The sequence below is a fragment of the Oryctolagus cuniculus genome, chromosome 17 (assembly GCF_964237555.1).
Source record: "Oryctolagus cuniculus chromosome 17, mOryCun1.1, whole genome shotgun sequence".
NCBI classification, from domain to species: Eukaryota; Metazoa; Chordata; class Mammalia; order Lagomorpha; family Leporidae; genus Oryctolagus; species Oryctolagus cuniculus.
In genome coordinates, this window is record NC_091448.1 from 23,591,907 (window position 1) to 23,618,189 (window position 26,283).

General features: G+C 62.6%; 1 protein-coding gene across 25 annotated transcripts in view; it reads left to right on the forward strand.

Moving 5' to 3' along the window:
* Positions 1–22,038, forward strand: part of SRCIN1 (SRC kinase signaling inhibitor 1) — a 63,274-nt gene extending 41,236 nt beyond the window's left edge. For 14 of the 25 annotated variants that reach the window (XM_070060772.1, XM_070060779.1, XM_070060781.1 and 11 more), the window contains 14 exons: positions 68–111; positions 417–604; positions 1,538–1,713; positions 5,992–6,122; positions 6,243–6,390; positions 6,693–6,939; positions 7,374–7,608; positions 9,000–9,154; positions 9,420–9,572; positions 10,007–10,129; positions 13,538–14,074; positions 14,833–14,979; positions 19,189–19,296; positions 19,615–22,038. In XM_070060772.1, coding sequence (XP_069916873.1) covers positions 68–111; positions 417–604; positions 1,538–1,713; positions 5,992–6,122; positions 6,243–6,390; positions 6,693–6,939; positions 7,374–7,608; positions 9,000–9,154; positions 9,420–9,572; positions 10,007–10,129; positions 13,538–14,074; positions 14,833–14,979; positions 19,189–19,296; positions 19,615–19,704 — 2,482 coding nt within the window. In that variant the 3' untranslated portion in view covers positions 19,705–22,038. Of the gene's footprint in view, positions 1–67; positions 112–416; positions 605–1,537; positions 1,714–5,991; positions 6,123–6,242; positions 6,391–6,692; positions 6,940–7,373; positions 7,609–8,999; positions 9,155–9,419; positions 9,582–10,006; positions 13,375–13,537; positions 14,075–14,832; positions 14,980–19,188 lie in introns of those variants that run through there. The other 11 variants (XM_070060784.1, XM_017349178.3, XM_051825634.2 and 8 more) reach the window with 9 other exon arrangements.
* Positions 22,039–26,283: the final 4,245 nt, after the last annotated feature.

Genomic DNA, 26,283 nt, shown 5'->3' on the forward strand with positions numbered 1-26,283 from the left:
CATCCAGAGTCCCACCCAGCCTTGAGGCTCTGTACCCCTGACAGCCATCTTTTCCCTCGGGCCACAGTGAGAAGATTGACGGCTCCAACGGAGCGGCCACCCCCTCAGCCCGTGAGTGACCCTTCCCTCGGCCCCCGCAGGCCTCTGTTTCCTGACCTGCGAAGTGCGGGTTAAACAATAGCCACGTCCCTGTGTTTTCAGTGGACAAACGCGTGATCACCTTAGCCCGAGATGTCTGCGCACTGGCGCGGTGCTCCCCGCAGTGAGGGCTGACCGCTGGCCATCGCGTGGGGCAGGGAGTCAGAACGGGGTCTCTCTGGCTGCTCTGTGGAGCAGCCCGTAGCAAGAACCCTGCCCCAGCCCCTCCAGGCTTCCTCATTGACTTCCCTTGCTCCCCACCCTTGTGGTCTCTGCAGCCTGCGGGTCAGGCAGCCGGAGCAGCGGGGCCACGCCGGTGTCCGGCCCTCCCGCGCCGCCGGCCAGCAGCACCCCTGCAGGGCAGCCCACGGCCCTCAACCGCCTGCAGATGCAGCTGCACCTGCGTGGCCTGCAGAGTAGCACCAGCGACCTGCGCGGCCAGCTTCAGCAGTTGCGCATGCTCCAGGTACCGCCCCTTCCCTGCCAAGCTCCACCTACTTTCCCAGACCCTTCCCAAGTCCCGCCTTGTCCCCTACCGCCTCCTCCTTCCCCCACGGCGCCCCCACGCTGCTTACTGGTCTCTCTCCAGAACCTTGCTCTCCTTCCCTTCCCTGGGACTCTCTCTCCCTCGCCAGTCCCCCGCCTTCTCCGTGGTCCCCCTTACCAAGCCCCCTTCCCAGTCCACCCTCGAGGCCCTGCATCCCTTTCTCTCGGTGGGGCTGGAGCCCTTCCCCCGCGTCCCCCCAGCTTCCTCTTCCTGCACCCGGGCAGGCTCCCCTGCCCCGCCTGGCAGATGGTCCCACCTGTCAGGAGCCTGGCATCGTGGTGCCCGCTCCTCGAGGGGGCCCAGGGCCCGTCAGGTGAGGATAATGAGCAGAGACAGGCTGGGGAGGGGGTAGAGAGTTGCCATCTGGGCAGTGGGCAAGGTCTTGCCCAGCCCCGCCCTTCGGGCAGGGCACTGGGTTGGGTCAGTAGCCTGCCCTTGCCGACCCAGCCCCAGAGCTTGAGCCCCGGTGCGGAGCTGCGGGGAGCCACAGCATGCGGCCGTCCAGGCAGCAGGGCCCCACCCAGCACCACCTCCTGCACCCCACCCCCGATATTCTTATCCCTTCTCCTCCTGCCTCTGTTTCCCCAGCACTTAGCCTTGTCCCCCGCCCCCACCATCCTGGCCTTCGAGCCACTCAGCCACACCTCCGGTACTGCCCCGTGTAACACCCCTCCCTGCACCCCCAAATCCCCACCGCTGCCCCCCAAATCCCGCCGGTCCGCTCTTGCTGGAGGCCGAAGCCGAGCAGCCGCATCCTCGGTGGGAGCCCCGCCCCGCCTGTGTCCGCCGTCTCCTGGCCCCTCCCCCGCGGCCACTCGGGTCCATTCGCTCGTTTGTCCGCGCGTCCCGCAGCTGCAGAACCAAGAGTCGGTGCGCGCGCTGCTGAAGCGCACGGAGGCGGAGCTGAGCATGCGCGTGTCAGAGGCGGCGCGGCGGCAGGAGGACCCGCTGCAGCGGCAGCGCACCCTGGTGGAGGAGGAGCGGCTGCGCTACCTCAACGACGAGGAGCTCATTACCCAGCAGCTCAAGTGAGGCTGGGCCCGGGCGGCGGGGTGGGGTGGCCGGGTGGCCCGCAGCCTGCTTTCCCCTGCGAGGCGCAGCTCCCTTCCTTCTGAATCATAGGTGACGTCGGCCTGTTCTGTTTTATCGTCCTCCTCTGTGGCCGGAGTTCTCGGACCCACAGACCTTTGGTGGCGTGACTCCTGGTTTCTTGTTTTCTGGCCCTGGTCTTGCCTCCCAGTGATGCAGGCTGTGCTTCCCGGGGCCTGCAGCCTCACTCCCACGCACCCAGCTGCGGGTTTGCCCCCTGCCCCCGGCTCTTTTCCCGGTGGTCTGTGTGCAGTGCAAACTGACCCCTCGGGAGTAGAGCGTGCAGGTGAAGCCATCAGGGTTTTGCGGCCGTTCCGGCTTGGTTGCTGGCAGCCACCTCTGCCACCACTCCCGTTCACTGATGCCTGAGACTAGGAGCACCCTCCTCTTGTGCTCGAGTGGCTGAAAGCTGCGGCTGATGTTTTCAGCAGGAGGGAGGACTAGACAGCACACGGCCGTCCGCTGCGCAGCCGGGAAAGGGTTAACAGAAGACAGGCTTCTGGGCCAAATTTAGCCCAGAGCTATCTGGCCACAGCCCCGTTGTTGTCTGGCACCTTTGAAGGGAGAGGCTGCCTGTCCCTGTCCAGTGGGGAGCAACCCTCCTATCCCACTGCGGCTTCCCCCGATTTGTTGGAGCCTGGAGCACAAGCCCTGCTCTGTCCTCGGTGCAGCCGGGGACAGGGCTGCCCATAGGAGCCACATCTGCACCAGGCAAGGGGCTGCTCCTCATGGTGGGACACACGGGTGCCAGCAAGGCACAGGGCATGAACGGCCGAGATGAAGTGAGGGGCTTAGGGACCAATGCAGCCGGGTCTGCAGGCAGACAGGTGGCTGCTGTCCCCCCTCACCCGTGGCTTCCTGTCCTTTCCCACTCAGCTTGGAGGAGCTGGGTCGGGATGTCCCAAGGGACCTTTATTGCGACATTAACAGAAATACGGAAGCACAGAGGTGAAGAGATGATAGGCGGTCAAGGGTGTCTGGTCCTTGGCCTCCTGGGGGCTTCGGTTCTCCAGGAACACACAGATTCCCCACCCCAAACTCCACTACGGAACCCGTTACTCAGACCGTGCACTTCAGAACGTTGGGGACCTGAAACATTGCTTTAGGCAGGATTCTCCGTCCTGGAATGGGTCTTCTAAATGGGTGGTCCCTGCCCTGCAGTGGCCGTGGCCCGCCTATGGAGGCCCTGGACCAGCTCCTGCAGCTCCCTGGGTCATCCTGGATCCCGCTAACCCCGCTCTGGCTGCAGCCCGGTGTCCCTCCCGCAGACCCACCCCTTCCCCTCTGCTCGAGTCTCGCTGGAAGCTGCGGCCTGCGCTGTTTCCTACAGCTGCATCCACGCACCTGTCAGCCCTGAGCTCTGCCTGGACACCGGCCTTAGGGGCAGCCCCTGCTGACCGGAGCCTGCCTTAGCCTAACCCAGGGTCAGCCCAGTAGGACCCGCTTCAGATAGGCCCCATGCTTGGTTTAACGCCCTACCGTTGCTGCCTTGAAATTCTTCATAGTTTCTGAACAAGAGGCAAAATTTTCGTTTTGCCCTGGGCCCCACTGGTGACCCAACTGCCTCTGTTCTGGCCCTCCTGTCGCAGCAACTCCAGGGTCAAACCGAGGTCTGGGGAGCACCCAGCCACTTCCTGCACTGGCGTCTACGGAGGCTGGCCTCGGTCACGCTTGCAGACTGTGATTTAGTCCCGGGGCCCCGCCCTCCCACCGAGAGGTGCAGGGTTGGGTCTTCCTGAAGGCCGTCCTGAGTCCTCAGATTTGTGTCTGGAGCCACTGTTTTACGAAAGGGGCGTGGCCTGAGCCAGCCGGGTGCCACACACAAGCGGAGCAAGGCCTGGGGTGGGACAGCTGCTGGGGCTCATGGGAGGCGCTAATCCCGTGTGCCTCGTGCACACGTGAGGTGCAGCAGAACCAGTGGCTGAGGCCAGCGTGAAAGAGCCCGCTTTGCTACAGAATAGTTGTTTGACCCTGGACTAGCTGATCTCTGAGACTCCCCCAACACCCTTTTTTAAATGCCAAAGCGAATTAATTAACTAATTAATTGGAGTAGCTGTTATAATAAAGAAGCCCTTAAATAGTGTGGTGGCTGAGAAGTCCCAGGTTCAGCATTGAGTGGCCTAGCAAGGTGGCTCCATGCAGTGGCTCAGGGCCCCAGGCTGATGGAGCGTCTGCAATCTTTTTTTTTTTTTAAGAATTTATTTGAGAGCTAGAGTCACAAACAGTGAGAGGGAGAGAGAGAGAAAGGTCTTCCATCCGCTGGTTCACTCCCCAAATGGCTGCAATGGCCGGAGCTGTGCCAATCCAAGCCAGGAGCCAGGAGCCAGGAGCTTCTTCCTGGTCTCCCACACGGGTGCAGGGGCCCAAGTACGTGAGCCATATTCTACTGCTTTCCCAGGCCATAGCAGAGAGACAGATTGGGAGAGGAGCAGCCAGGACTAGAACCAGCGCCCATATGGGATGCTGGCACCACAGTTGGAGGATTAACCTACTGGCCCCAGCTCCTGCAATCTTTAACACATGCCTTTCGAGGTCACCAGAGGGTTGCCCCCTTTCTGAGCACCCAGAACGGGGAGCGGGGACAGAGGAGCTCACCCAGGAGGTGTTTATGGGCCAGGCATGGAAGTGGAACGTACCCCTTCCACTCGAATTCTGCCGGGTAGACCTCAGTCGGGTGGCCGCTGATGGCTGCAAGGGAGGCTGGGAAATGCCGTCTAGTGGGGACACTGTGCACGTGTAAACCCGAGGTGATCAGGGCTCCCACCTCCAGGTTTTGTTTTGAGGTTTAGGTGAGGGACTGAAAGGCAAGGGCTGGCGCGGCCTCTGGCGCACAGCAGGGACTCGGGCGAGATCGCGATTTCCCTGCAAGTGCTGAGTCACGGGACCCCGCTGGCTCCGGCTCGGCTCGGGCTGTGTCCTCCCGCTAGTTGGATGACGCTGTGTAAGGCATGCGATAAGATCTGCTCACGACACGGGGCTTCAAGGGGAGCACGTCTGTCCGATGGTAGAGCTAGACCCAACAGCAGCTTGCGCCGGGACCGCTGAGCTGAGACCCGGCAGGTGGGAGTTGACGGGAACGTTTGTATGTCGCGCACGTGGGTCAGCGATGGCGCCGACTCCAGTGCAGAGCTGGGAGGACCTACCCGGACATAATGCCTGCTTTCCCTCATTCATTCCACAACTACTCACCAGGCGTCCGCTCCGTACCAGGCCCCATGCCAGGTGCTGGGACTCGGAGATGGATCTGGAAGGCATAATCCTTGCCTGCCTGGAGCTGGTGATCCAGAACTCGGCACAACTCAGTGGACGGGATCGCCGGGGACTTGAGGGAGGCAAGAAGTAGACCCCAACCCCTAGCCCAGGGGAGGGGCTGAGGGAGAGCTTCCCGTTGAGGTTGTAAAGGGCCAGAGAAGGCTGGCAGCCAGAACCTCAGATGCAAGCCAGGTGGGGGTAGGGGCCTCACCTGGGGGGAACATCAGGCAGGCTCCCGGGCTGAGCGCTGCCGCCGGCTTTCCCGGCAGCGTTACCACGGAATCGCCCTTGCGGTCCCAGGAGCCAGGAGCTCTTGCCATCCCCCCACCTTTTTTTTTGAGGTTGAGGCCCAGACATATTGGGTAACTTGCCCAAGATCTCTGTGCTGGGGAGGGCAGAGCTGGATCGGAGCTGGCTTAGAGCCGAGTTTTCAAAGGCTGCCCTCTTGGCCTTGGCTGCCCTAAGTTTGGAATTTTAGCCCTAAAATGGGATCCAGTGAGGGCTCAGCACAGTGGGCGGGGCCCTGGTCTGATTGATGGTTTAGATAGATGTGCCGCTCAGCATAAACCTGCCAAGAATCTGAGAGCCTGGACCACGGAAGGGAAGGCAGCGGGGCGTGGCGGTGGTCTCCGGACCTGAGACCCCCGGGGCGGCCGCGGCCGGCTCCAGCCCTCTGAAAGGCTGCCAGGGCCTCTGCGGCTCCCTTGCAGAATGAGAACCAAAGGCCGCAAGCTCCGGCATGGGGGCATGGGGCTGATGACGCCGAGGACCGAGTCTTCCAACCGCGCCCTCTTCAGAGTGCCCCGTGTCTCTGAGATCGGGCGTCTCGGATTCCACTTGGGCACGTGGCTTGGTGGATGGCTTCATTTTGATCTGACTGGTGGCCTGACTTCTTTCCAGCTGCCCAAAGCTCAGGGGGCTGGGCCGGGGCCGGAGGGGCTGAGCGGGTCTCTCTGTGGCTGCAGTGACCTGGAGAAGTCGGTGGAGAAGATCCAAAGGGACATGGCCCACAGCCACCGGCTGGTGCCCGGCCCCGAGCTGGAGGAGAAGGCGCTGGTGCTGAAGCAGCTCGGGGAGACGCTGACGGAGCTCAAGGGTGAGCCCGGGCCAGCGGCGGGGCGGGGCGGTGGGCCAGGCGGGAGCCTCTGCTGCCCTCCCCCAACCCTGTGCTCCCAGTCCCCGCCCTGACCCCCTGCCGTCCCGCCCCATCCCGCAGCTCACTTCCCGGGCCTGCAGAGCAAGATGCGGGTGGTGCTGCGCGTGGAGGTGGAGGCGGTGAAGTTCCTGAAGGAGGAGCCCCAGCGCCTGGACGGGCTCCTCAAGCGCTGCCGCGGGGTCACCGACACGCTGGCCCAGATCCGGAGGTCAGTGTCTCCCGGGCCGCTGGCTTCCCACGGGGGCGCACGCTCCGCCCAGGGCGCCCTGAACCCTTACAGTGCTTGTGAAAGCCACCACTGTGCCGGCTGGCTCTGTCCCTCAGCCCTGACCTGTGACCCCTCGCATGACCTGTGACCCCTGACCTGTGACCCAGACGCTGGGTGTAGTCACTTCTTCCCAGGCTCTCCTGCAAGAGCTCACCCCTCCACACACATACACACAGCCCCAGGCAGGCTCTCTCCGAGGGGCAGCCTACTGGCCTCACCACTGCTCCTGACTCCGGCCCCAGGCAAGTGGACGAGGGTGTGTGGCCACCCCCCAACAACCTCCTGAATCAGTCTCCCAAGAAGGTGACGGCTGAGACGGACTTCAACAAGGCCTTGGACTTCGAAATGCCACCCCCTAGTCCCCCGCTGAACCTGCACGAGCTGAGCGGACCGGCCGAGGGCGCTCCCCTCACCCCCAAGGCGAGCAACCCCGCCAAGGGCCTGGAGACCCCTGGCAGGAGGAGCGTGGACAAGGCTGTGTCTGTGGAGGTGCTGGGCCCGGGACTGGGGTGGGCGCAGGACGGGGTCCCCGCATTCCTGGGGTGTGCTAAATGTGTGGGTCTCTCTTCTTATGGGAGGAGGCTCTGGCCCCTAAGGGAAGTCTGGGAGGTATAATGAGGGTGCCGCGAGGTCTGCCCCACAGAAAGCATATTACAAAGCTACCATCAGGAAAACAGTGTGGCGTTAGTTAAGCGTAGACTGTGTGGTCAGCACCCAGAAGCAGGCCGCCATTAGGCAGCTGGTGTATCCTGAAAGTGGCCCCCTGACCCTGGGTGTAGTGTGCAGTACCCAAGAAGGGTAAGGCCGAGGGGCCTGGGGGCTGCTGGGTCAGTGCCCAGGATGTGTGGCTGGGGGAATGGGTGGAGACCCTGGACGAGGGCCCCATGCAGGTCCTCAGTCCTGAGTCAGCCCCTCCTCTCCAGGCTGCCGAGAGAGACTGGGAGGAGAAGCGGGCAGCCCTGACCCAGTACAGCGCCAAGGACATCAACCGGCTGCTGGAGGAGACGCAGGCCGAGCTGCTCAAGGCCATCCCGGACCTGGACTGCGCCAGCAAGGCCCACCCCAGCCCGGCCCCGACCCCGGACCACAAGCCCCCCAAAGCTCCCCACGGCCAGAAGGCAGCACCCCGAGCGGAGCCCAGCGGGAGGAGGGGCTCAGGTATGGGGAGTTGTTGGGGCAAGGGGAGAGCCCAGAGTTGGGGAGCCTGACCCCCAGGAGCTGCCAGGCTGGCAGGGGAGGCAACACCGGGTGAGACTCTGGTGGCTGGGCTGCCGGAGAAGAGAGGCGCTGGGTCTCCCACAGCCCAGCCCACGGCGCGCTGATGGGAGCCGGGCCCAGAAGCACAGGTGCGCTGGACTCATCCAGGGTATCCCTGCTGTCCCCGAGAGACACTGAGAGGGCCACACAGGAAGGGTGAGCAGAGCCAGGGCCGTGCCAAGGGCCAGGCTGCGCCGGGAGCTGCCTGCAGTGCCTGTGAGCCCTGTGTTCAAAGCAGTGAGCCCTGTGTTCAAGGCCGTGGCGGCCGTCACTCACATGTGCCTGCAGTGCATACTTGCTAAGCACCTACTGTGTGCCAGGTGCTGGGGACGGGGAGGTGAGTTGGGGCTGACTTCCAAGCAGCCCAGTGTGTGTGGGGGGTGGGGTGGGGGGGAGGTAATGCTGAGCCTTATGATTCTCACTCACTTCCTGTGGGGTAGGCACGTCCCAGATGCCTTCTGTGTGATCATCTGTATCATTTCACGACAAAGCTGGTTGGGGGACAGGGATGTTAACTGTCCCATTTTACAGCTAGGACACCCAGGCTCAAAATGGTTAAGTCACCTGTCGCAGGCCAGAGAGCTAATGCAGCGCCTGCCTAGGTGCTGGTAGAGGGCACCCTCGAGTGTGCAGACCTCAAGGGAAGGCAGGAGGGCTCCCCAGAGTTGGGGGGGGGCTTTCTTGAAAAGCAGCAGGGACGTCCCCCGACATTGAGAGGACATTCCAGGGCAAGGCCAGCACATGCATGGCCAAGGAGGTGTGTGTGGTACCCGAGCAGGGCGTGGCGAGCTGAGCTGAGGCTGAAAGATTGGCAGGTACAGAGGGTGTGGTTCCAGGTGATGGGGCATCCCAGGAGGATCAGAGGCAGGAGAGTGTCACAGTTGGACTGGCCTTTCTGCAGGTTGCCCTGGGAACGGGGCTGGAAGAGGAATGGGAAGAAGAGAGAGCCTAGCTCTTTCCCTGGGAAAAGGCGGAAGTTGGGGGCCAGGCAGGCCAGATGGGCAGGAAGGAGCAGCCAGGGAAGTCTCGAACTTGAACTTGGTCAGGGGTGGGTTCAGGGTTCACAGTGCAGGGTGGGGCCTGGGCTGCATTCTAAGCACCCACACTTGGAGCAGCAGGAGGGTAGACTGCAGGAGGGAGGGGTGGCAGGGCTGGGGCGGGGGCGTGTCCTGTCTTCTAGGTGTCCCTCTGGTCCTCCCTGGAGGAGGAAGCAGGGGTTGGCCTCAAGGTCAGGTGCAGTGGGCTGATTCCCAGGCTGCAGGCCCCGACCCCGCCCCCTTGGCTGCCTGCAGATGAGCTGACAGTGCCCAGATACCGCACTGAGAAGCCCTCCAAGTCGCCCCCGCCGCCCCCTCCCCGCCGCAGCTTCCCCTCCTCCCACGGCCTGACCACCACCCGCACCGGGGAGGTGGTGGTCACCAGCAAGAAGGACTCGGCTTTCATCAAGGTACGGTCCTGCCGGGGCTGGCGCCGGGGGTGGGGGGAGCCCGAGGGGACTCTCCCTGGAGTGGGAGAGAGGCAATGGGGGCAACAGGGGTGGCCGGGGGTCTCTGGGCTCCTGGCTTGGCGTCCTTGCTCCTTCCTGTTGGGGACGTCCTGGGGGCAGGCCATGAGAAGGCGGGGTCAGTGGGAGAGGACCTAGCCCTCATCTCATGGGGCCTGGATGTGGGAGGGGCTGAGCCTGGGTGTGACGGGGGCGTCCTGCCCGGCAGAAGGCGGAGTCCGAGGAGCTGGAGGTGCAGAAGCCGCAGGTGAAGCTGCGTCGGGCCGTGTCGGAGGTGGCCCGCCCGGCCTCCACGCCGCCCATCATGGCGTCCGCCATCAAGGATGAGGACGATGAGGACCGCATCATCGCGGAGCTGGAGGTGGGTCAGGTAGGGCCGGCCCTGAGGCACAGGCTTGCCTGGGGCAGGGGTCCCACAGCTCTGCTTGCAGGTCGGTTTCTTTAGCACAGTGGCCGAGACCCCTACCATGTGCCCCCCTCAGACCACCTGACCCCGAAAGCCCTGGACCCAGATATTCCAAAGTCACTGAATGCCAGTGCTCGAGACCCCCTGGCCTGAGCGCTCTGCAGACCGAGGGCTGGGAGACCCTCGCAGAGGGCCACCCCTCGGGAGCCCTCTCAGCACCCGGCCCAGAGTGCGCGCCGGCAACACCAGGGCCCCCGGAGCAGGAGACAAGGTTGGGGGCAGAGCCGGCCGGTGGCCATGGTGAGGGCCACCCCCCAACCCCTGTCGGCCAGCACCCTTGTCCTCCTGGCGCCCCCTCCTCCAAGCCTGCCCCCACCTCTGCTCCCCAGGTGTTTGAGAGAAGCTCAGTGTCTTCCCTCCCCCCCACGCCCCGCCGCCAGCCGATCCCCATCCTGCTGTCCCCCCAGGACCTGGGGCCCCCCGGGGGCTCAGCCCCGGGCCCCACACGGAAGGTAACGGGGCTGCCCACCTCTCACGGCTCTCTCTCTCTGCCTGCGCCACCTCACCTCTCACGCTAACCCGCCACGGCACCAGCCACGCCCCAGGCCCGCACTGCCCTGCGGGACTCACGCGGACTCACCCCTCCTGCACCTGGGGCACAGCCCGCCTTCCCGGCGCCTCCCAGGTGGGCTTTCCTGGACGCGTCAGCAGCCTGGGCATCTGGCGACCCCTTGCGTCTGCCTTATCCCACAGATGTGAATCCTGGTCTGGCTGGGATTTAGTCTGCGGCCTTGGTTTGGGTCTGGCCCAAGCCCGAGTGTCGGCCAAGGTCGAGGTTTGGATCTGGCTCACAAGCTGCCTTGGGGTCCAACTCAAAGTCTGACTTTGTTCTGGTGCCATCGTCCCACTGGCATCTCCGCCTTGCACTGGGGACTACGACGCCCCGCCCCAGGATGGGGGCTGCTCATCTGCAGCCTCCCCCACCCATCTTGCCCCCTGGTCAGGGAGCTTGGAATAAAGAAGCCAAGCCTCTCCTTGGCTGCTGGTTCTGTTTGTCAGCACTGGGAAGTTCTTCCTTATCTCTAACTTCACTCCTTGCTGCTGTCTTGCTGCACTGATTTCCTCTTGGTTTTTCCTTGGGAATTTGGGGGTGGGCCTGCTATCTGCCCCCGCTGCGGACTGTGCTTGGGTCCTGGGGAGGAGGCTGGGGAGAGGCCGGGATGGGGCAGGAGAGCCTCTGCCTCTGCTCCAAGCAGGGCACCCCCCACCCCTGCGCACACACCCTCACCTGCTGTGTCCGGTTCTCCTGGCCCTCAGGGGGCTGCACACTGACCGCCACCTGATTTCCGGCCTGGCTGGAGGCCTGGTGGTGCCCTGGTGGGGTGGGGGTAGGGGGTGCAGTGCAGTCTGCTGGGCAGGGGGCAGCACAGAGACGTCTGAGGAGCCCTCTGGGGAGGAGCCCCGTGGAAGGGGCACCCCCTGGGCTGCTTATGCGCCGGGCGCCCCGTCCCTGGCCCTGTCTGGCTCTGGGAGCCGGCCCCCGTCTGGACTTGGGGGCCTGACCAACCCTCTGCATCCCGAGGCGCAGTCAGGCCACGGAGCCAGGCGAGCATGGGGCGCCCGCCCGGGCTCCTAGTCTGCATCCCCCACTGCCAGGTAAGCAGGTGCAAGGCTGGGCAGGTTGCCTTGGGAGGGGGTGGCTGGGGTCCCTGCTCTCCCCCGTGCATCTGTCCCTGGCTCCTTTTTAGTGGCAAGAGCACTAGACTTGGAGTCTGACTGTCTGGGTTCAAATCCTGGCTCTGCCACTAATTAGCTGGGAGCCAGAGACTGTGGGTGAGCCCCTGACCTCCTCCACCCTGGGCGCCCTCGCCCGTTAGGTGAGGTCGGTGAGAGTGGGTCATTCGTGGCTTTCCAGCAGAGCTAAAGACAAAGACGTACGCCAGTGCTGGGGTTCGCTCGAGCTGGGGCTGGAGGCGGGGCTGCTCGGTGCTCACAGCGCTCTGCCTGCCGGCAACGGTGCAGCCAAGCAGCTCCGTGGAGGCCAGGCCCCTCCCCTGCTGGCTGTGAAGCCATTGGAGGCAGCTGGAAAGATGGGGCAGGGCCGAGGAATCCTAGGCTTGAGATGGGGGTGGCGGTCCCACCCGGAGAGGCCGACATCTGGGCCCTGCCCACGCAGGACGTGTGCGGGGCACCCACACCGTGCCAGGCACTGATTGAGCAGCTGCCCGTGTGAGCTCATTTAACTCTCCACCAGCCCACACTGTCGACCTCCCACTGCACAGATGGGCAGATCTAGGGGTAGCCCTGAGACCTGCCCCCTGATTAATGTGAGCGATGAGAAACCAACGCCTGTGTGTGCTTTTGAGGGAAGTAGGAGGCCTGGAAGGAAATACTGCAAAGATTTATTTGTTTATTTGAAAGGCAGGGGGGCCAGCGCTGTGGTGGAGTGAGCTAGGCTTCCACCTGTGGTACCAACATCCCATATAGCTCCTCTTCCGATCCAGCTCTCTGCTATGCCCTGGGAAAGCAGTAGAGGATGGCCCAAGTGCTTAGGCCCCTGCGCTCGCGAGGGAGACCTGGAAGAAGTTCCTGGCTCCTGGCTTTGGATCGGCCCAGCTCTGGCTGTTGCGGTCATTTGGGGAGTGAACCAGTGGATTAAAGACCTCTCTCTCTCTCTCTTTTTTAAAGATTTATTTATTTATTTTGACAGGCAGAGTGGACAGTGAGAGAGAGAGAGAGAGAGAGAAAGGTCTTCCTTTGCCGTTGGTTCACCCTCCAATGGCTGCCGTGGCCCGCGTGCTGTGGCCGGCGCACCGCACTGATCCAAAGTCAAGAGCCAGGTGCTTCTCCTGGTCTCCCATGGGGTGCAGGGCCCAAGTACTTGGACCATCGTCCACTGCCCTCCCGGGCCACAGCAGAGAGCTGGCCTGGAAGAGGGGCAACCAGGACAGAATCCGGCGCCCCGACTGGGACTAGAACCTGGGGTGCCAGTGCTGCAGGCGGAGGATTAGCCTAGTGAGCCATGGCGCCGGCCTACAGATTTATTTATTAAGTTGAGTCAGAGTTACACAGAGAGGAGAGGCAGAGAGAGAGAGAGAGAGAGAGAGAGGTCTTTCATACACTGGTTCACTCCCCAGGTGGCTGTAATGGCTGGAGCTGTGCCAATCCAAAGCCAGGAGCCTGGAGCCTCTTCCCAGTCTCCCACGTGGGTGCAGGGACCAAGGATTTGGGCCATCTTCTACTGCTAGCACAGGCCATAGCAGAGAGCTGGATGGGAAGTGGAGCAGCTGGGACTAGAACCAGCTCCCATGTGGGATGCCGGTGCTTCAGGCCAGGGTGTTAACCCGCTGAGCCACAGCACAGGCCCCAGAAGACCTCTCTCTCTCTGTTTCTCCCTCCCTCTCTCTCTATAATTCTACCTCTCAAATAACCAAATATTAAAAACACAGGACAACAGAGAGAGGAGGAGAGACAGACGAGCGAGTGAGAGAGCATGTTTCCATCCACTGATTCGCTCCCCAGATGCCTGCAACAGCCGGGGCTGGGCCAGGCTGAAGCCAGAAGCTGCCACGTGGGGGGCAGGGATCCAGGCACCTGGGCCATCACTCACTGCCTTCCCAGGTGCATTAGCAGGAAACTGGCTCAGAAACAGCATAGCCAGGATTAGAAGCAGTGCTCCAGTAGGACATGTTGGTGCCGTGTCCCAAGTCCCAAGCTGTGGCTTAACCGGCTGCGCCATGACGCCCGGCACCCTGAGGTCTGCAGTTCTAGATCCAGATTCTTTGCCCGGGACTTCCTGGGCTGCCTCAGTGTCCCCATCCGTGGGAGGAAGGGGCTGGGCTCACTTGTCTCCAACCCCCCTCCAGCGCGGGTGTGGTGGGTGGAGACCCCACGCTTCCTCGTCTTCCTTCTCCTCCCAGGCTGCCACAGGACCCAGGGCCCTCCGTGTCCCTCGGATCACCTTGACGGAGTGTGCCCCCAGCACTCCCTCCCCGCCAGAAGCCAGGCCTGAGGAGCTGGACCCCAGGACAGCCCCGACCCCGCGACCTCGGACCCTGGCTGGCAGGGGGCAGGGCTGGATTGGCCCACAGGCCTGGCCAGGGCTAGTGGCAGGGGCTTCCCGGCCTGAGAGCACCTCCATGCCCAAGAAGGAAGGGGCAGCAGGAGGGGGCTGCAGCCCAGCAGGTGCAGGAGCCGGGGTCCTGTGTCACCAGGGACCCGCCCCCGAGGGGGCTCAGGAGCCTTCCTCCGCTGGGGCTCTCCCAGAGGAAAACCCCAAGGACTGTGGACATGATGCGGCGGCTGGCCGGGGGCACACAGCGCGGGGCATCGCCCTGCAGCGCGTGGACAGCCTGGAGGAGACGCTGCGGGAGCTGGAGGCCACCCTGAGCGAGATGCGTGGAGCCCCAGCAGCGGGGCCCCCTGGCAGTTCCCCACCCCTGCCCCCCCGCCCCCAGGTGGCTGCCTCCACCCCTGTCCCCCCTGCTGCCTTCACACTCCAGGCTGTCTGTCTGCAGAGCTGGAGGGAGTGGGGGATGGCAGGAGCCCCATGCCAGCCCCCTCCTCCCACTGGCCTTCTCTCAGCTCCTGCCGCCCTCCTGGGAGCCGGGTGCCTGGCCAGGGGGTGCGGCCAGAACCCCAGGGAGGCTGGGAAGCCAGCCTACCCAGGGCGTGGCCCTCCCAGCCTTGGCAAGACCCGAGCCTCTCCCCTCTGCTCTGTTTCTGTGAACCAGGAAATAAAGTTCTCTCCCTGCCCCCAGCCCGTGACCCCTCCCCGTCTCTGACTCTCTCTGTCTCTGTCATTTCTCTGCTCGCGCCTCTGGGTCCCCTGAGCCCCTCTGGGAGGATGTCACCCCCACCTCCTGATCAGAGGATGATGGGGTGGGTGGGGGGCTGCCAGTCATGTCCTGGCTGCCTCGGGCCCAGGATGGCGCCCCCTGCTGGAAGAGGGCCTGGTGCTGGGGACCTCACTTCAGAGGGCCTCCCTGGGAGGGGGCACCAGCTGCCCCCAGGCTGCTCCAGGAAGCCATCAGAGGCTCACTCAGGAGCTGGGGCTGTGCCCCTCCACGGCAAGGAGCCCCAGAAAGCTGGGCTGGGGTTCTTGGGCGAGGGAGGGGTCTCCAGGTCTTAGAGGGCCCACCCCAGAGACTGGCCTGCCTCCAGGTGCTTCGGGCTCTGCAGGGACTCTAACCTCACGCTGTCTGTCTGTCCTCAGAGTGGCGGTGGCGGCGTGCCGCCCATGAAGGTGGTGACTCCAGGGGCCTCTCGGCTGAAGGCGGCCCAGGCCCAGGCGGGCAGCCCGGACAAGAGCAAGCACGGCAGGCAGAGGGCGGAGTACCTGAGGACCCAGGCCCCGCAACAGGTGAGGGCGGGGCTGGAGGGCTGGGCTTCCCCTGCCGCGACCCTGCGGCCCGCTGCCTGGAGGGACCCTCCCTGCCAGGACTGCCCTGCGGACCCCCGGACCGCCCCCTCCCTCCCTTTCCTCCAGTCCCACACTTTGGATCTGCTTGGGAACCTGAGTTCCCGGCCAGCGCTCCCCCCCAGGAGTGCTCAGAGGAGGGGAGAGGCAGCGGATTGCCGGCGTGGGCGCCTTCCGTGGCCCTGCCTACCCTGGGGTGCGGGAGCAGGGACTGAGCCCCCCCATTCTCTGGCTCCCCAGCTCTCCTCTCAGCTCCAGGGCCGTCTCCAGCTGAGGGAGAAGCCAGCTTCCCATCTGCCTTGGGCCCTGGGTCTGGGGTCAGTGGGTCCATTGCTGACCGTTGTTGGGGGATGAGACGAGGGAAGGGTCCTTTGGCCCCCCAGGTGGGGTAGGGGTGTAGCCCCAGCCTCTCTGGTCGGCTTGGGGGCAGTGTGTGGAGTGCACAGGCCTCACCCGTGGGTGTCGACAGTCCCTGTCCCCGCCGGCACGCTCCCTCGGTTCAGGAACTTTCTCAGCAGCTTCTGCACACCAAGCCCATTCTGCGTGCTCGTGGGGCTGAGAGACGCCCGGACGCAGTGACTGGAACGAGGGTCTGGGCTGGGAGGCCGGAGGTCAGAGGTCAGAGGTGGGCGTGTCCAGCCAGCTCTGTTTCCCACGAGGAAGCAGCACACAGCAGGGCAAGGTCTTCTCAGAGGCTCACAGAAGTGTGGCATCCGAGCCAGGGAGCCAGGCCTGGGACCCCCGTCCCAAAGTCCCCCCTACCACCTGGCAGCCTGCGCACACTGGGCCCTGGCTGCCTGCAGGCCCGCCCCCAGCCGCTTGTCACCACTCCCCCTTCCCTGTGGTCCCCAGCCACTCCCTGGGAGGCCCAGCCCAGCTTTCTGCGTTTGCGCCTCGCCCAGCTCCATGGGGCCCTCTTTTGTGCATGTATGAGGGGCAGGCACCCCACATTTCCCACTTCCCACCCTGCAGTGGATCCTCAGTGTCTGCATTTGATATCTGGGGATACTGAGGTTTACCCAGGGCCACACAGCTCGGCTGTTGTGGGTTCCCCCCATCCCAGTCCTGATGCTCCCCCCTCCCCCCGCAGCCCCACGCCCTACCCTCCATTTACCCCTCAGCCCCTGCCCTGGGCCACCCACCTTGAGCCTGGTGAGGTGGCCGGTGGTCCCCTCCCGTCGCTCACTGCGGCACGCAAGCCGCGTGGACAGTCCTTCTCCTCCTGGCAGCCTCCCCGCCCCCTCCCCCACTGCCCCTTCCCCTGCCAGACGCCCCACCTGCGCCTCCAGTGCTCCCCGCGGGCTCGCTCAGCCTGGAGGGCTCACAGCACACTCTCTTTGGGCTAAGCTCCAGCCTCCACGCGTGTGCCTGTCTGGATGTGGAGTCCCCGTCCCCTCACTGCTGTGTCTTTTCTGGCCCGGCCACACCTCTGTCGCTGCCACTGCTTGCCTTCCTTCTGACCCGGGAAGCCTTGTTTCTGGTGGCTGTATTTCACGTCACTGCTGCACAAGCCGGGGGGCGGACCCTGTGCGTCTAGGTGTCCCCGACTCTCCCACCTCTAAGCCATTTTCCAAGCGCTGCGGGCTGGGGCGGGGACCCTGGGACGCGCAGACCCATTTCCCTCTCGCACACTGCCCGTGCTGTGCAGTCCCTTTAGGGTGACAGTCCTGATGCCTCTTGGCCGGGCCAGGGCTCTTCCTGGTGAGCCTCCTCGGTCACTCAGTCACATGAGCCGGTACTCCCGTGACCCTCCGCGTCCATGCTCAGCGCTGGCCTGGGACACCGTCACACGGCAGCAGCGCCTGTGGCCTTGGTGGAAGCCCTCTGTCTTCTCGGTCTCTGAGCTCGTGTGAGCGATGGGGAAGGAACCAGGGTTCTAGGAGGAGCCCCCCAAGGAGGAAGCGCCGCGCTCAGGCTGTGCCTGGGCAGGGGTGGTTCTGACACGTTGGCACTCAGAGCCGCCTCTGACCCTGCGAGATGCAGGAAGTGACTGAGGAAAAGCCCCTGGATGTGTGCTCGAGACCCAAGGCAGGGGTGGGGGCCGGATGGCCAGGGGCACAAGGTCAAGGGCTTGCTGTCCGTGTGAAGCCAAGGATGCCCCCTTCAGTTCCGGGCCAGGAAATCTGTGAAGCACCTGCCGTATCAGAGGGTTGAGAGAACAAATCAGGGATGTTGGAGGCACCTGGGAACCTCCCCCGGGGGGGAAAGGTGAGGGCTGCAGTCACTGGAGGAGGCAGCCAGCAGCCCCGGGAAGACATGTCCTACACCTGCCTAACCCATGTACCTGGGAGTGTGCTGGGACATGGTGGCTCGCTGCAGGCCTGGGGCCTGTGGCGACTGAGCCCCAAGCAAGAGGGAGGTGTGGGGTGTAGCCCTCGGGGGCCTGGCCAGGTGTTGCATGGCTCCCCCAGATTTCAGCTGAACTATATGGTGTCTGCCTTGCCACAAAGGTGCCAAAGTTCTTCTCCGGAGAAAACTGGGACCAGCAGGGGAGGACCGACAGGTGAAAAGGAAGTGACAGATACTGTCAAAGACAGGACAATGTCAACTGAGAACGCGGAGCAGCAGCCTAGGACGGGGTCCTTCAGGAGAGCGGGTTTCGGGTGCTGCTGTGGCTGGGGTCTCCTGGGGGGGAAGGGGACCCACGAGCACCGTGCTGAACAGATGCCTGAAGAGCAGCGCAGAAGGGGTGGCGCCCGGCTCTCAGGGCTCTGCGTGGCTCGGGGAGGGAGAGAAGCCTCATCACGCGGGTGAATCCAGGACTCAGGTGGCAGTGCAGGCGAGCAGGGGGCAGGTGCTCCAGAGACCAAAGCTTGGACTAGACAGAGGCTCTCGAGAAACACCAAAGGCAAGGAACAGAGAGAGCTTTTAACTTGAAAGGTTGGTGGACAACAAACGCGAGCCTGGAGAGACTGGACACCGTGTGCGGGGACGTGGCAAGTTGCCAGGAGACTGCGGGGAGAAGGCGCAGGGCTTTGGGAGAAAAGAACTTCAAGTGGAAAAGGCTAGAGCGAGGGAGGGCGGGACTGGGCCCAGGTGAGTGACAAAATGGCAAGAGTGCGTGGTTGCCTTTGGCTGTCTCCCAGCTCAGGGAGCAGAGGCTGGTGAGAACACAGCCAATGCCCGACACGTGGCACGCGGCAGTGGACTGCGTGATGCTGAGCCCGGGGCTGGGAACCTCTGAGTAACGAGTGGGAGGCTCCCAGCAAAGAGGAGAGGGCTTAGAAGACCCAAGTGGGGGGCTTTGGCCTTGGTTTGCATAAAGGGGGACGTGGGCTGCCGCATGCCAGACGAGCCGCTGACTGTGCCCTGTGTGCACCTGCGGGGAGAAGGGTGACCACTCAGCGTGGAGGGGTCCCTGTGAGCCGGCGCAGGGCGGGCCGCTGGAGGCAGGGCTGGCTTTGGACATTCGCCTCCCCACACACCTCCCTGGCAAGGCATCCAGGAAAGTGCCTGGCGGCTGGGGGACAGCTCAGGTCCCTGGGAGTGGAGCGGGCCTGGCCAGACCTCCCCTCAGGCAGGGCTCTGGTGGGATCTGAGCGAGGCCGGGCGGGACAGTGCCTGGATTTCAGGGCTGGAGCCTGCCTGTGTGCGGCAGCCCCCAACACCTGGCTGAGGCACACATCCCCAAGGCCACCTGGGAGCTGGGTTCTGGAGGGGGCCCCTGGAACTACCAGCTCCTATGGCCCACGCCTTCCAGACCACACCATGGAGACAAAAACTCCAGAGGCTGAGCCTCTGGGGCCAGTACAGAGGAGGGCGGCTGCTGCAGGTGTGTGTATGGGGGGTGCGCCCACAGCCCAGACTCCCGGGGGGGTCGCCCTTGTCCTCAGTGGGGCACTTGCTGGGGGGGAGGGAGGGGGCGGGGAGGGACTCAGGAGTGCTTCTGGGACCACAGCCAGGCTCCGGGCCTGCTTAGGGCCGGCCTTCCATGGTTGCTGGAGGGGCCCTGGCTGTGCCCCTGACCCCTGCCCTTCCCCCTCCTTTCTGCCCGCTGCTGCCCACCCCCCACCCCGCCCTCTGATTTCTTGCCTTGGCAGCCACTTCTCTCCCGCATTGGTGGAGTTTTCCATTTTTTGAAACTTCAGCTGGGGGCCGGAACGCAGGCGCTCCCTTCCTCGCTCTGACCTCTGACCCCTGTTTCTGTTCCAGGCCACTAAACCACCCAAAGAGATGAGCGGGTCGAATGAGTCCTCCAGCCCAGTCTCAGAAAAGCCATCGGCTTCCAGAACCTCCATCCCTGTATTGACTTCCTTTGGGGCAAGGAATTCTTCCATCTCCTTCTAGAAGCCCTGCGGGCACCGCCCTCTCTCCTTGCCACATCTCCCCCTAGTCTTCCCTACATTGCCAACCCCCGATCCAGGTGCCCCCTGAAGGCTCTGCCCCGGGGGTGGCCTCAGCTCGCCGCACCCCATCCCCTCTTGGTGTTTTGGTTTTTTAAATGATTCACTTTGAATTCTCCTTTTTAAAAAGCAAAGCAGTACAAGTGAAGGCCAAACACACTGCCCCCCCTCTGCTCCCGGTGCCCCCTTCATGGGTTCCCCCTCTTCTCTCTCACGGCTCTCCCTCCCCTTCCAGGCTCCAGCTCCCGCCTCCACCGCCCTTCCCGCTTTCCCTCAGCCCCCCAAGAATCCCCACTCTGAGCCGAATCCTCCCCACTCACTCTGAGCCGTGGCGACGGGGAAGCGCCAGCGCCTTCTCCCCTCCCTCGCACCTTCCTGGAGGACCGCGCCACGTGGACCAACCCCGGCAGCAGGCTGGACAGCAGACGGGGAGACTCGGGCCTGGAGACCCCTCCCCGCCACCCTGGGACAAGACTGTGGCCGCTGCTGCCGCGCGCTGGGCCTGGGGCGGGACAGAGGGGCTGGGGGCGGCCCTGGGGCGTGTGGGCTAGCCAGCTGCGGCACCGCCCTGGGAGAGGGCAGCCCTGGGCAGGGGGCTTTGGTACTTTCAGTTCCTAATTTAGCACTTTCAATGCCATTAACTTATTTACTGAGGGCGCGGGGTGGGGGGGGGGAGTGTGAGGGGCCTCGCGGGGGGGTGGGGGTTGAGGGCAATGGGAGGGAGGGGTGGGGCTGGGGGAGGCAGTGAGGGCAGCTCGACCCCGCCGAGGGGTGGGCGGCGCTGCTCCGGCTTCGTCGCCATCCGAGTTTTCAGGGAAGCCGTGAGATGTGGCTTTCAAACGGGGACCTGGTGATCCTGGTGACCAGCCAGCCGGCGACCCTGGCATCGCGGTGCCCGGCCCGGGATTGCAAGGAGCCAGGGGCGAGCTAATTTTGCTTCCAGTCCCGGCCCCCCAGAGAGCACAGCAGGGGCCAGCGGGAAGACTTTGCGTTGAGGAGGACGAGGATGGAGTGGGGCCCCGGGAGCAGGGTTTTGTCGTGGAGCACAAAGCGGAGAAAGCACAGCGGGCGCGGGCGCGGGTGCTCCCGCAGCAAGCACAGAAAGCAGGAGCCGGCGGCGGGGCGGGGCGGCGCCCCGAGGCCCCGGGGCTGGTGGGCCGCCAGGGGGCGCTGCTGAGGGAGGGGGAGGGGAAGCTGGGTTGTGTTTCTTCATTTCTTTCTTTCTCCTCTCTTTTGTTGGTTCGTCCTTATTTTCTAGCTTTGGATCATTTTTGTACCAAGGCAAGCAAACCTTTTTGAAAAATAACAAGAGGAAAAAAAATCCCCTCCTGGAAAAAAAAAAACCCGGAAAATAGAAAAAAAAAAGGACCTCATAAATGATGCAATTACTTCTAATTGCAGGCAACTCTTTACATTTAAGTGAAGTGTCTTAACATTTTATATTGTTTTAAAAATATATTTACATATTATATATATAATATACGTAATATAAATATATATAAATATTTAAAAAAGAAAAAAAAAGCCGCAGCACTCTCTCCCTGCCGCTGTTTCGGCGGGGGAGGGGTTGGGGCTGGGCTCATCGGCCTGGCTCGTGTGGTCCAGTGAAGTGGTTCCGGTTTGATTTGGCTGTACAGAGACCCTGACTTGGTGGGGGAGGGGAGTGGTGCCCCCTCTTCCCTGCGCTCCATTCCTCTGCTTGCTTCTCCACTTGCCTCACCTCCCAGCCCCGCCCTGTGACCTGGATGTGTGCCCCGCTGTCATCGTCCCGAGTTGAATGTCTCTGCGAGGGGAGGGGCAGATGGGAGAAGTGTCCGTCTTGGAAGGAGCAGAAGGAGGGAGCCACGTGCCCCGCACCACCTGCCCAGGTGGAGCGTGTGGGGTGTACGTGTGTCTTTCGCTTTGCTTCCTGCACAGGGCTGGGCTGGGAGGCACCTGTGTGGACTGTGTGCAGGTGCGCAGGCGTGGCCTGTCGCGTGTGTGGGAGGAGGCGTGTGCGCACCTGCCTAACTGCAAGACATTTGTCGGCGTGGACGTGGAGGTGCATGCAACGTGTCTGCGGGTGCGGTGGTGCACGAGTGCTAGTGCAGACCCAGGTGTGTGAGTGGCTCTGTGCGTGCGTGTGTGTGTGCGTGTGATCCGTCGTCCCGCACCACTCGCTCCGGCTCCCTCCCCCAGTCCCACCCCCGGCAGCACGTGAGTCCCCCCCTAGCTGCATGCGCCTTGCTCTGTCCATCAGTGTGTGCTTGACCAAGAGAAAACTGAGACGTCCCCGGGGGGCCCCTGTACTTGGTCCCCCAGCCCCCACCCACTGTGCTGTGTTACTCGCATGGGGGGTTCCTCTCCCACCCCTTCCACAATATGCTGTTTCCCAGGGGCCTCAGGCTCTGCGAGGGGTCCCAGGCGGGCCCCCAGGCGAGCCCCGGCTCCACACCCGTAGGGCCCGTGCTGGTGTAACAGTGATGGCTTCTGTGGACGTTCTGTGACCTCTGTCGGTGTGACTTGACAATTTCTAAATGCAAAGGGTTGCTGTGTTTTCTCTGTCTCTCTTTTCTAATGTCCTTTCTCCCCCACCCCCACCCCGCTCTCCTTCCTTTTCGGTTTTTCTAGCCGAGTGTTTGGGGCTTTAATAAAACTTGTTTCTTTTTCCTCTCCTGGAGCTCCTTCCTTCTGTGCCTCCTCATTATTTCTCTTCTCCTCCCTGGAGTGCCTGGATGGTGCTGGGGGCGGGGCCTGGGGCTGTAGGGGCTGGGGGCGGGGCGGGGGGGTGGCTTTCCCCCAAAGACCTGTAAGGCTGACACCATCCAGGATGCTGAAGGGGGACCAGATGTCAGCTTGGCAGTCCAAGGAGGGTCCCAACCCTCAGCACCCGCACAGCTCCGGCCACCCCGCACCCTCCTGTGACAAAGCAAGAGTGCCCAGGTGTCAGGTGTCTGTCCTAGAGCCACACAACCAGACTCTGCCTGACCCCAAAGCCAGTGTTTTCCCCCCACAATCAAGGAGGGTCTGCTTACCTCCAGCAGCCCCCGGGCTGAGGTAGCCTCCTGCCCTCTGGCTGGAATGACCCTTCATCGTGCCCACCCAGCCGTCCCAGAGCAACAGCGTTCCGCCTTTAAGTGAGCACCATGGGCGGACAGTTAGCCTGGCGGTGAGGCGCCTGCGACCCGTGGCTGAGTGCCCAGGTTCAGTCCCCGGCTCTGGCGCCTGACTGCAGCTCCCCGCTCCCCCCCCCCCATGCAGACTGGGAGGCAGCAGGGAGACTCGGGCACCTGGATCCCCACCACGTGGGAGAGCTGGTTGAGTTCCTGGCCTGTGACTTGGCCCAGCCCTGGCCGTTGTGGGCATTTGGAGAATGAGCCAGCCCGTGGGAGTCCTCCCCCTGTCTCTTTCTCTCATTCTCAATAATAAATAGTAATAGTAATAATAACCTGTAACACAGAACAAAATGTATTTTCATCTCAGTGCTTTGGATATGTAAACACACATATACAAACACTTGTAATGAAACAAAACGGCATTTATTACATACGAGGCACTGGAAGTGGGCCAGATGCCCTGCTTGGGTTTCTCAGGTTTTCCTGACCCGAAGGCAGTGCCACTGCTCCAGCATGTTCTAAGGGCTTGGGGCTGCCCTTCCAGGTTCTGCTTTGCTGAGGATTGGGAGGTTACTGGCTCGGTCCGCCCAGTCTTCCCTCCCCCGACCCGCACAAAACACCACCACTTTTACCCCATGAGGCAGCAGCAGTGTCCTGGGACCCCAGTCTGCCAGTCACCCCAGAGCCCTCTTTGCATCTTTGGAAACAGGCTAGGAGTCTGCCCAGTGTTTTGAAGGAATGCTGGCAGTGGGAGCCGCCCGCCTGCCACAGGCCCCAGCCCGCACTCTCACAGCCTGCCAGGCCTCATCCTGCCCAGAGGCCCACCGTCTCCTTTCTCGGCACATCTTGCCGTCTCTCTCCCATCCTCTTCCCACAGAACTGGGAGAGCAGCCCCAAACCACCTCTTCTCCCTAAATCATGCCAAGTGAGCCTCATTCGCTGACAGCCAAGGTCAAGGGGCAAGTGAGACAGGGGCATGCTGGGAATTGTGCCAGGTACTGCCTCCGCCCCGCGAGTGTCTGTCCCGGCTGAGCGTGCTCATCGGCTTCCTGCCTGGGGCTGTGGTTTCTAGCAGTTTCCAGCAGGGCGGCCGGACAGCAAGCAAGAGCACACGTACCTAGCCACACCTCTACCTGGGCACACCTGTGATAGGTGGCAGTGCAGACCATAAGAATGAGGCTTGGCTTTATGGGAGCTGGTGGCTGAGGGACCCAAGCAGAAGGCCCAGGGACAGGAATAATCTGTGGGTTCTAGAAAACGAACGGCAGCTGGGTAGGTGAGGAAGGGAGAGGCCGGAGTGGTAGCAGGCGGGGGCCAATCCTCTGAGGTCTCACAGGCCGGGCTAAGGACGGTGGGTTTCTTCTCAGCCACAGAAAACAGCTGGAGGGTTTTACGTAAGAAGATGTCATGAGCTGATATGTTATTTAGCTCAGAAATTATTTACTCGGGTCCAGCGTCGTGGCACAACAGGTTAAGCCACCGCCTGTGGTGCGGAGATCCCGCCTTCAAGCACCACTTCAGGTCCCCGGCTCGGCTTCTGACCCAGCAGCCTGCTAATGCCCCTGGGAAGGCACTGGAAGGTGGCCCATGTGCTGGGAGACGCGGGCGGTGTTCTAGGCTCCTGGCTATGGCCTGGCCCAGCCCCAGTGGTCGTGGCCATTTGGGGAATGAACCAGCAGATGGAAGATCTCTCTCGATCTCTATCTTACAAGTGTCTCTGCAACTCTGCCCTTCAAATAAACAAATCTGTTTTATAAAAAGTCATACCCCTTAAAAATCAGAGAGAGCTCTCACCTGCAAGTCCACTCCCCAAACAGGCTGCGGGAACTCCAGGCCAGGGCCAAAGCAGGAAGCCAGAAATTCATCCCAAGTCTCCCACAGCGCTGTGGCTCACTAGGTTAATCCTCCGCCTGCAGCGCCGGCACCCAATATGGGCACTGGGTTCTAGTCCCGGTTGCTCTTCTTCCAGGCAAGCTCTCTGCTGTGGCCCGGGAGGGCAGTGGAGGATGGCCCAAGTGCTTGGGCCCTGCACCCGCATGGGAGACCAGGAGAAGCACCTGGCTCCTGGCTTCGGATTGGCGCAGTGCTGGCTATGGCAGCCATTTGGGGGGGTGAACCAACAGAAGGAAGACCTTTCTCTTTCTCTCTCTCTCTCTCTCTCTGACTCTACCTGTCAAATTAAAAAAAAAAAAAAAGTTTCCCACATGAGTGGCAGGAACCCAGTCTCTTGAGCCGTCACCACCACCTCCGAGGTCTGCAGTAGCAGGAAGCTGGAGTCTGGAATGGAGCTGGGCACTAAAGCCCGGCACTCTGATGGGGCCCAAGGGCTTCCCAACAGCGAGGACAAATGCCCACTCTGGAAATACCATTTTGGAAGTTACCTCTAGGGTCAGGATTGTGGCACAGCGGGTCAAGCTGTGCAATTCCAGCATCCCATATGGGATCACCCGTTCGAGTCCTGGATGCTCCATTTCCAAGTCAGCTCCTTGATAATGTGCCTGGGAAAGCAGCCAACGATGGCCCAAGTCCTTGGGTCTCTGCCACCCATATGGGAGACTGGGATGGAGTTCCCTGGCCAGTGCAGCTATTTGGAGAGTAAACCATGGAAGATCCCCTTCTTCCCTCTTCCCTCTCCCCTTCCCCTCCCCTCCCTCTTCCCTCTCCCCTTCCCCTCCCCTCCCTCTTCCCTCTCCCCTTCCCCTCCCCTCCCTCTCCCTCTCCCCTCCCCTCCCCCCCACCCTGTTGCTCTGCCTTTCAAACAAATCTTAGAGAAAAAAAGAAGTTGCCTCTGGCTGTAGCGTGGAGCAGAGATGGGGAGGAGGAGCAGGAATGAGTGCAGCATGATCATTTAATGCCAAGTTCAGGGGCAGCTTCCTAGACTCACAGCGCAATGGCAGCAGGAAGGAGACAGAGTGTCAGAGGCTCCGCAGATGTGGTGGGATGGGGCCAGGGCTGGAACCGGGACTTACCGGTCAGTGATGTTCTACATCACCAATCGCTCCCCCGTGTGGCGGGCTCAGTTCCGCCTCTGTCTCACTGGCGTGGACAGCTGAGCCCAGCATAGGTTTGCAAGAATCCAGGCTGGCTTCAGAGCTGATGGACAGAAAATGATGGGAGATCCTGGCGGACAGAGAGCAGCCACATGCGGGAAGCCTGGTTCTTCCCCTCGCCATCTGCCCTGGCCGGGGTGATTTCTTCCTCTTTGACCTTTGATGGTGTAAGGATCCCTGAGCTCATAGACTGAGCTCACACGCAGGGTCGGGGCCTGGGCTGTGGCCTCCGTGCCCCCAGCTAATAACAAGCTCCCTGGTGGCTCCCGGATATGAATGGCTGCAGTCACGCACAGCGACACACCTGGCAGGAGGCTGCATCCCTACCCCTGGTGGCCGCCCATCCTGAAATCTTCACTCAAAACCCCCAGGCTCGCTGCTGGCGCTCCAGGCAACCATTACGGCTCCTGTATGCAGCAATGCCAGAATGGCGGGGGGGGGGGGGGGGACCGATTCCTTTAACTTTGACCTAATAGAGCTGGGTCTTCCTGAAAAAATGTTTTCTGTGGAACGTGTATTCCCAGTGGGCAGCCAGAGCGCGTCTTAGAATGCAGAGTCTGTGGTTTGTTTTTGACAGCTTTATTGGACTAGATTTCGCACGCCATGAAGGTCAGGCGCTGAAGCCGTGCAGTGCCGTGATGTTCGGACAGCCCGGATACTGGCAAGCACCACCCCAATCTCCTTCTAGAACGCTTCCACACGCGGCGGAAACCCTGACCCGTCAGCAGGCTTCCCCTGCTCCTGCGCCTGCCTCTGCCA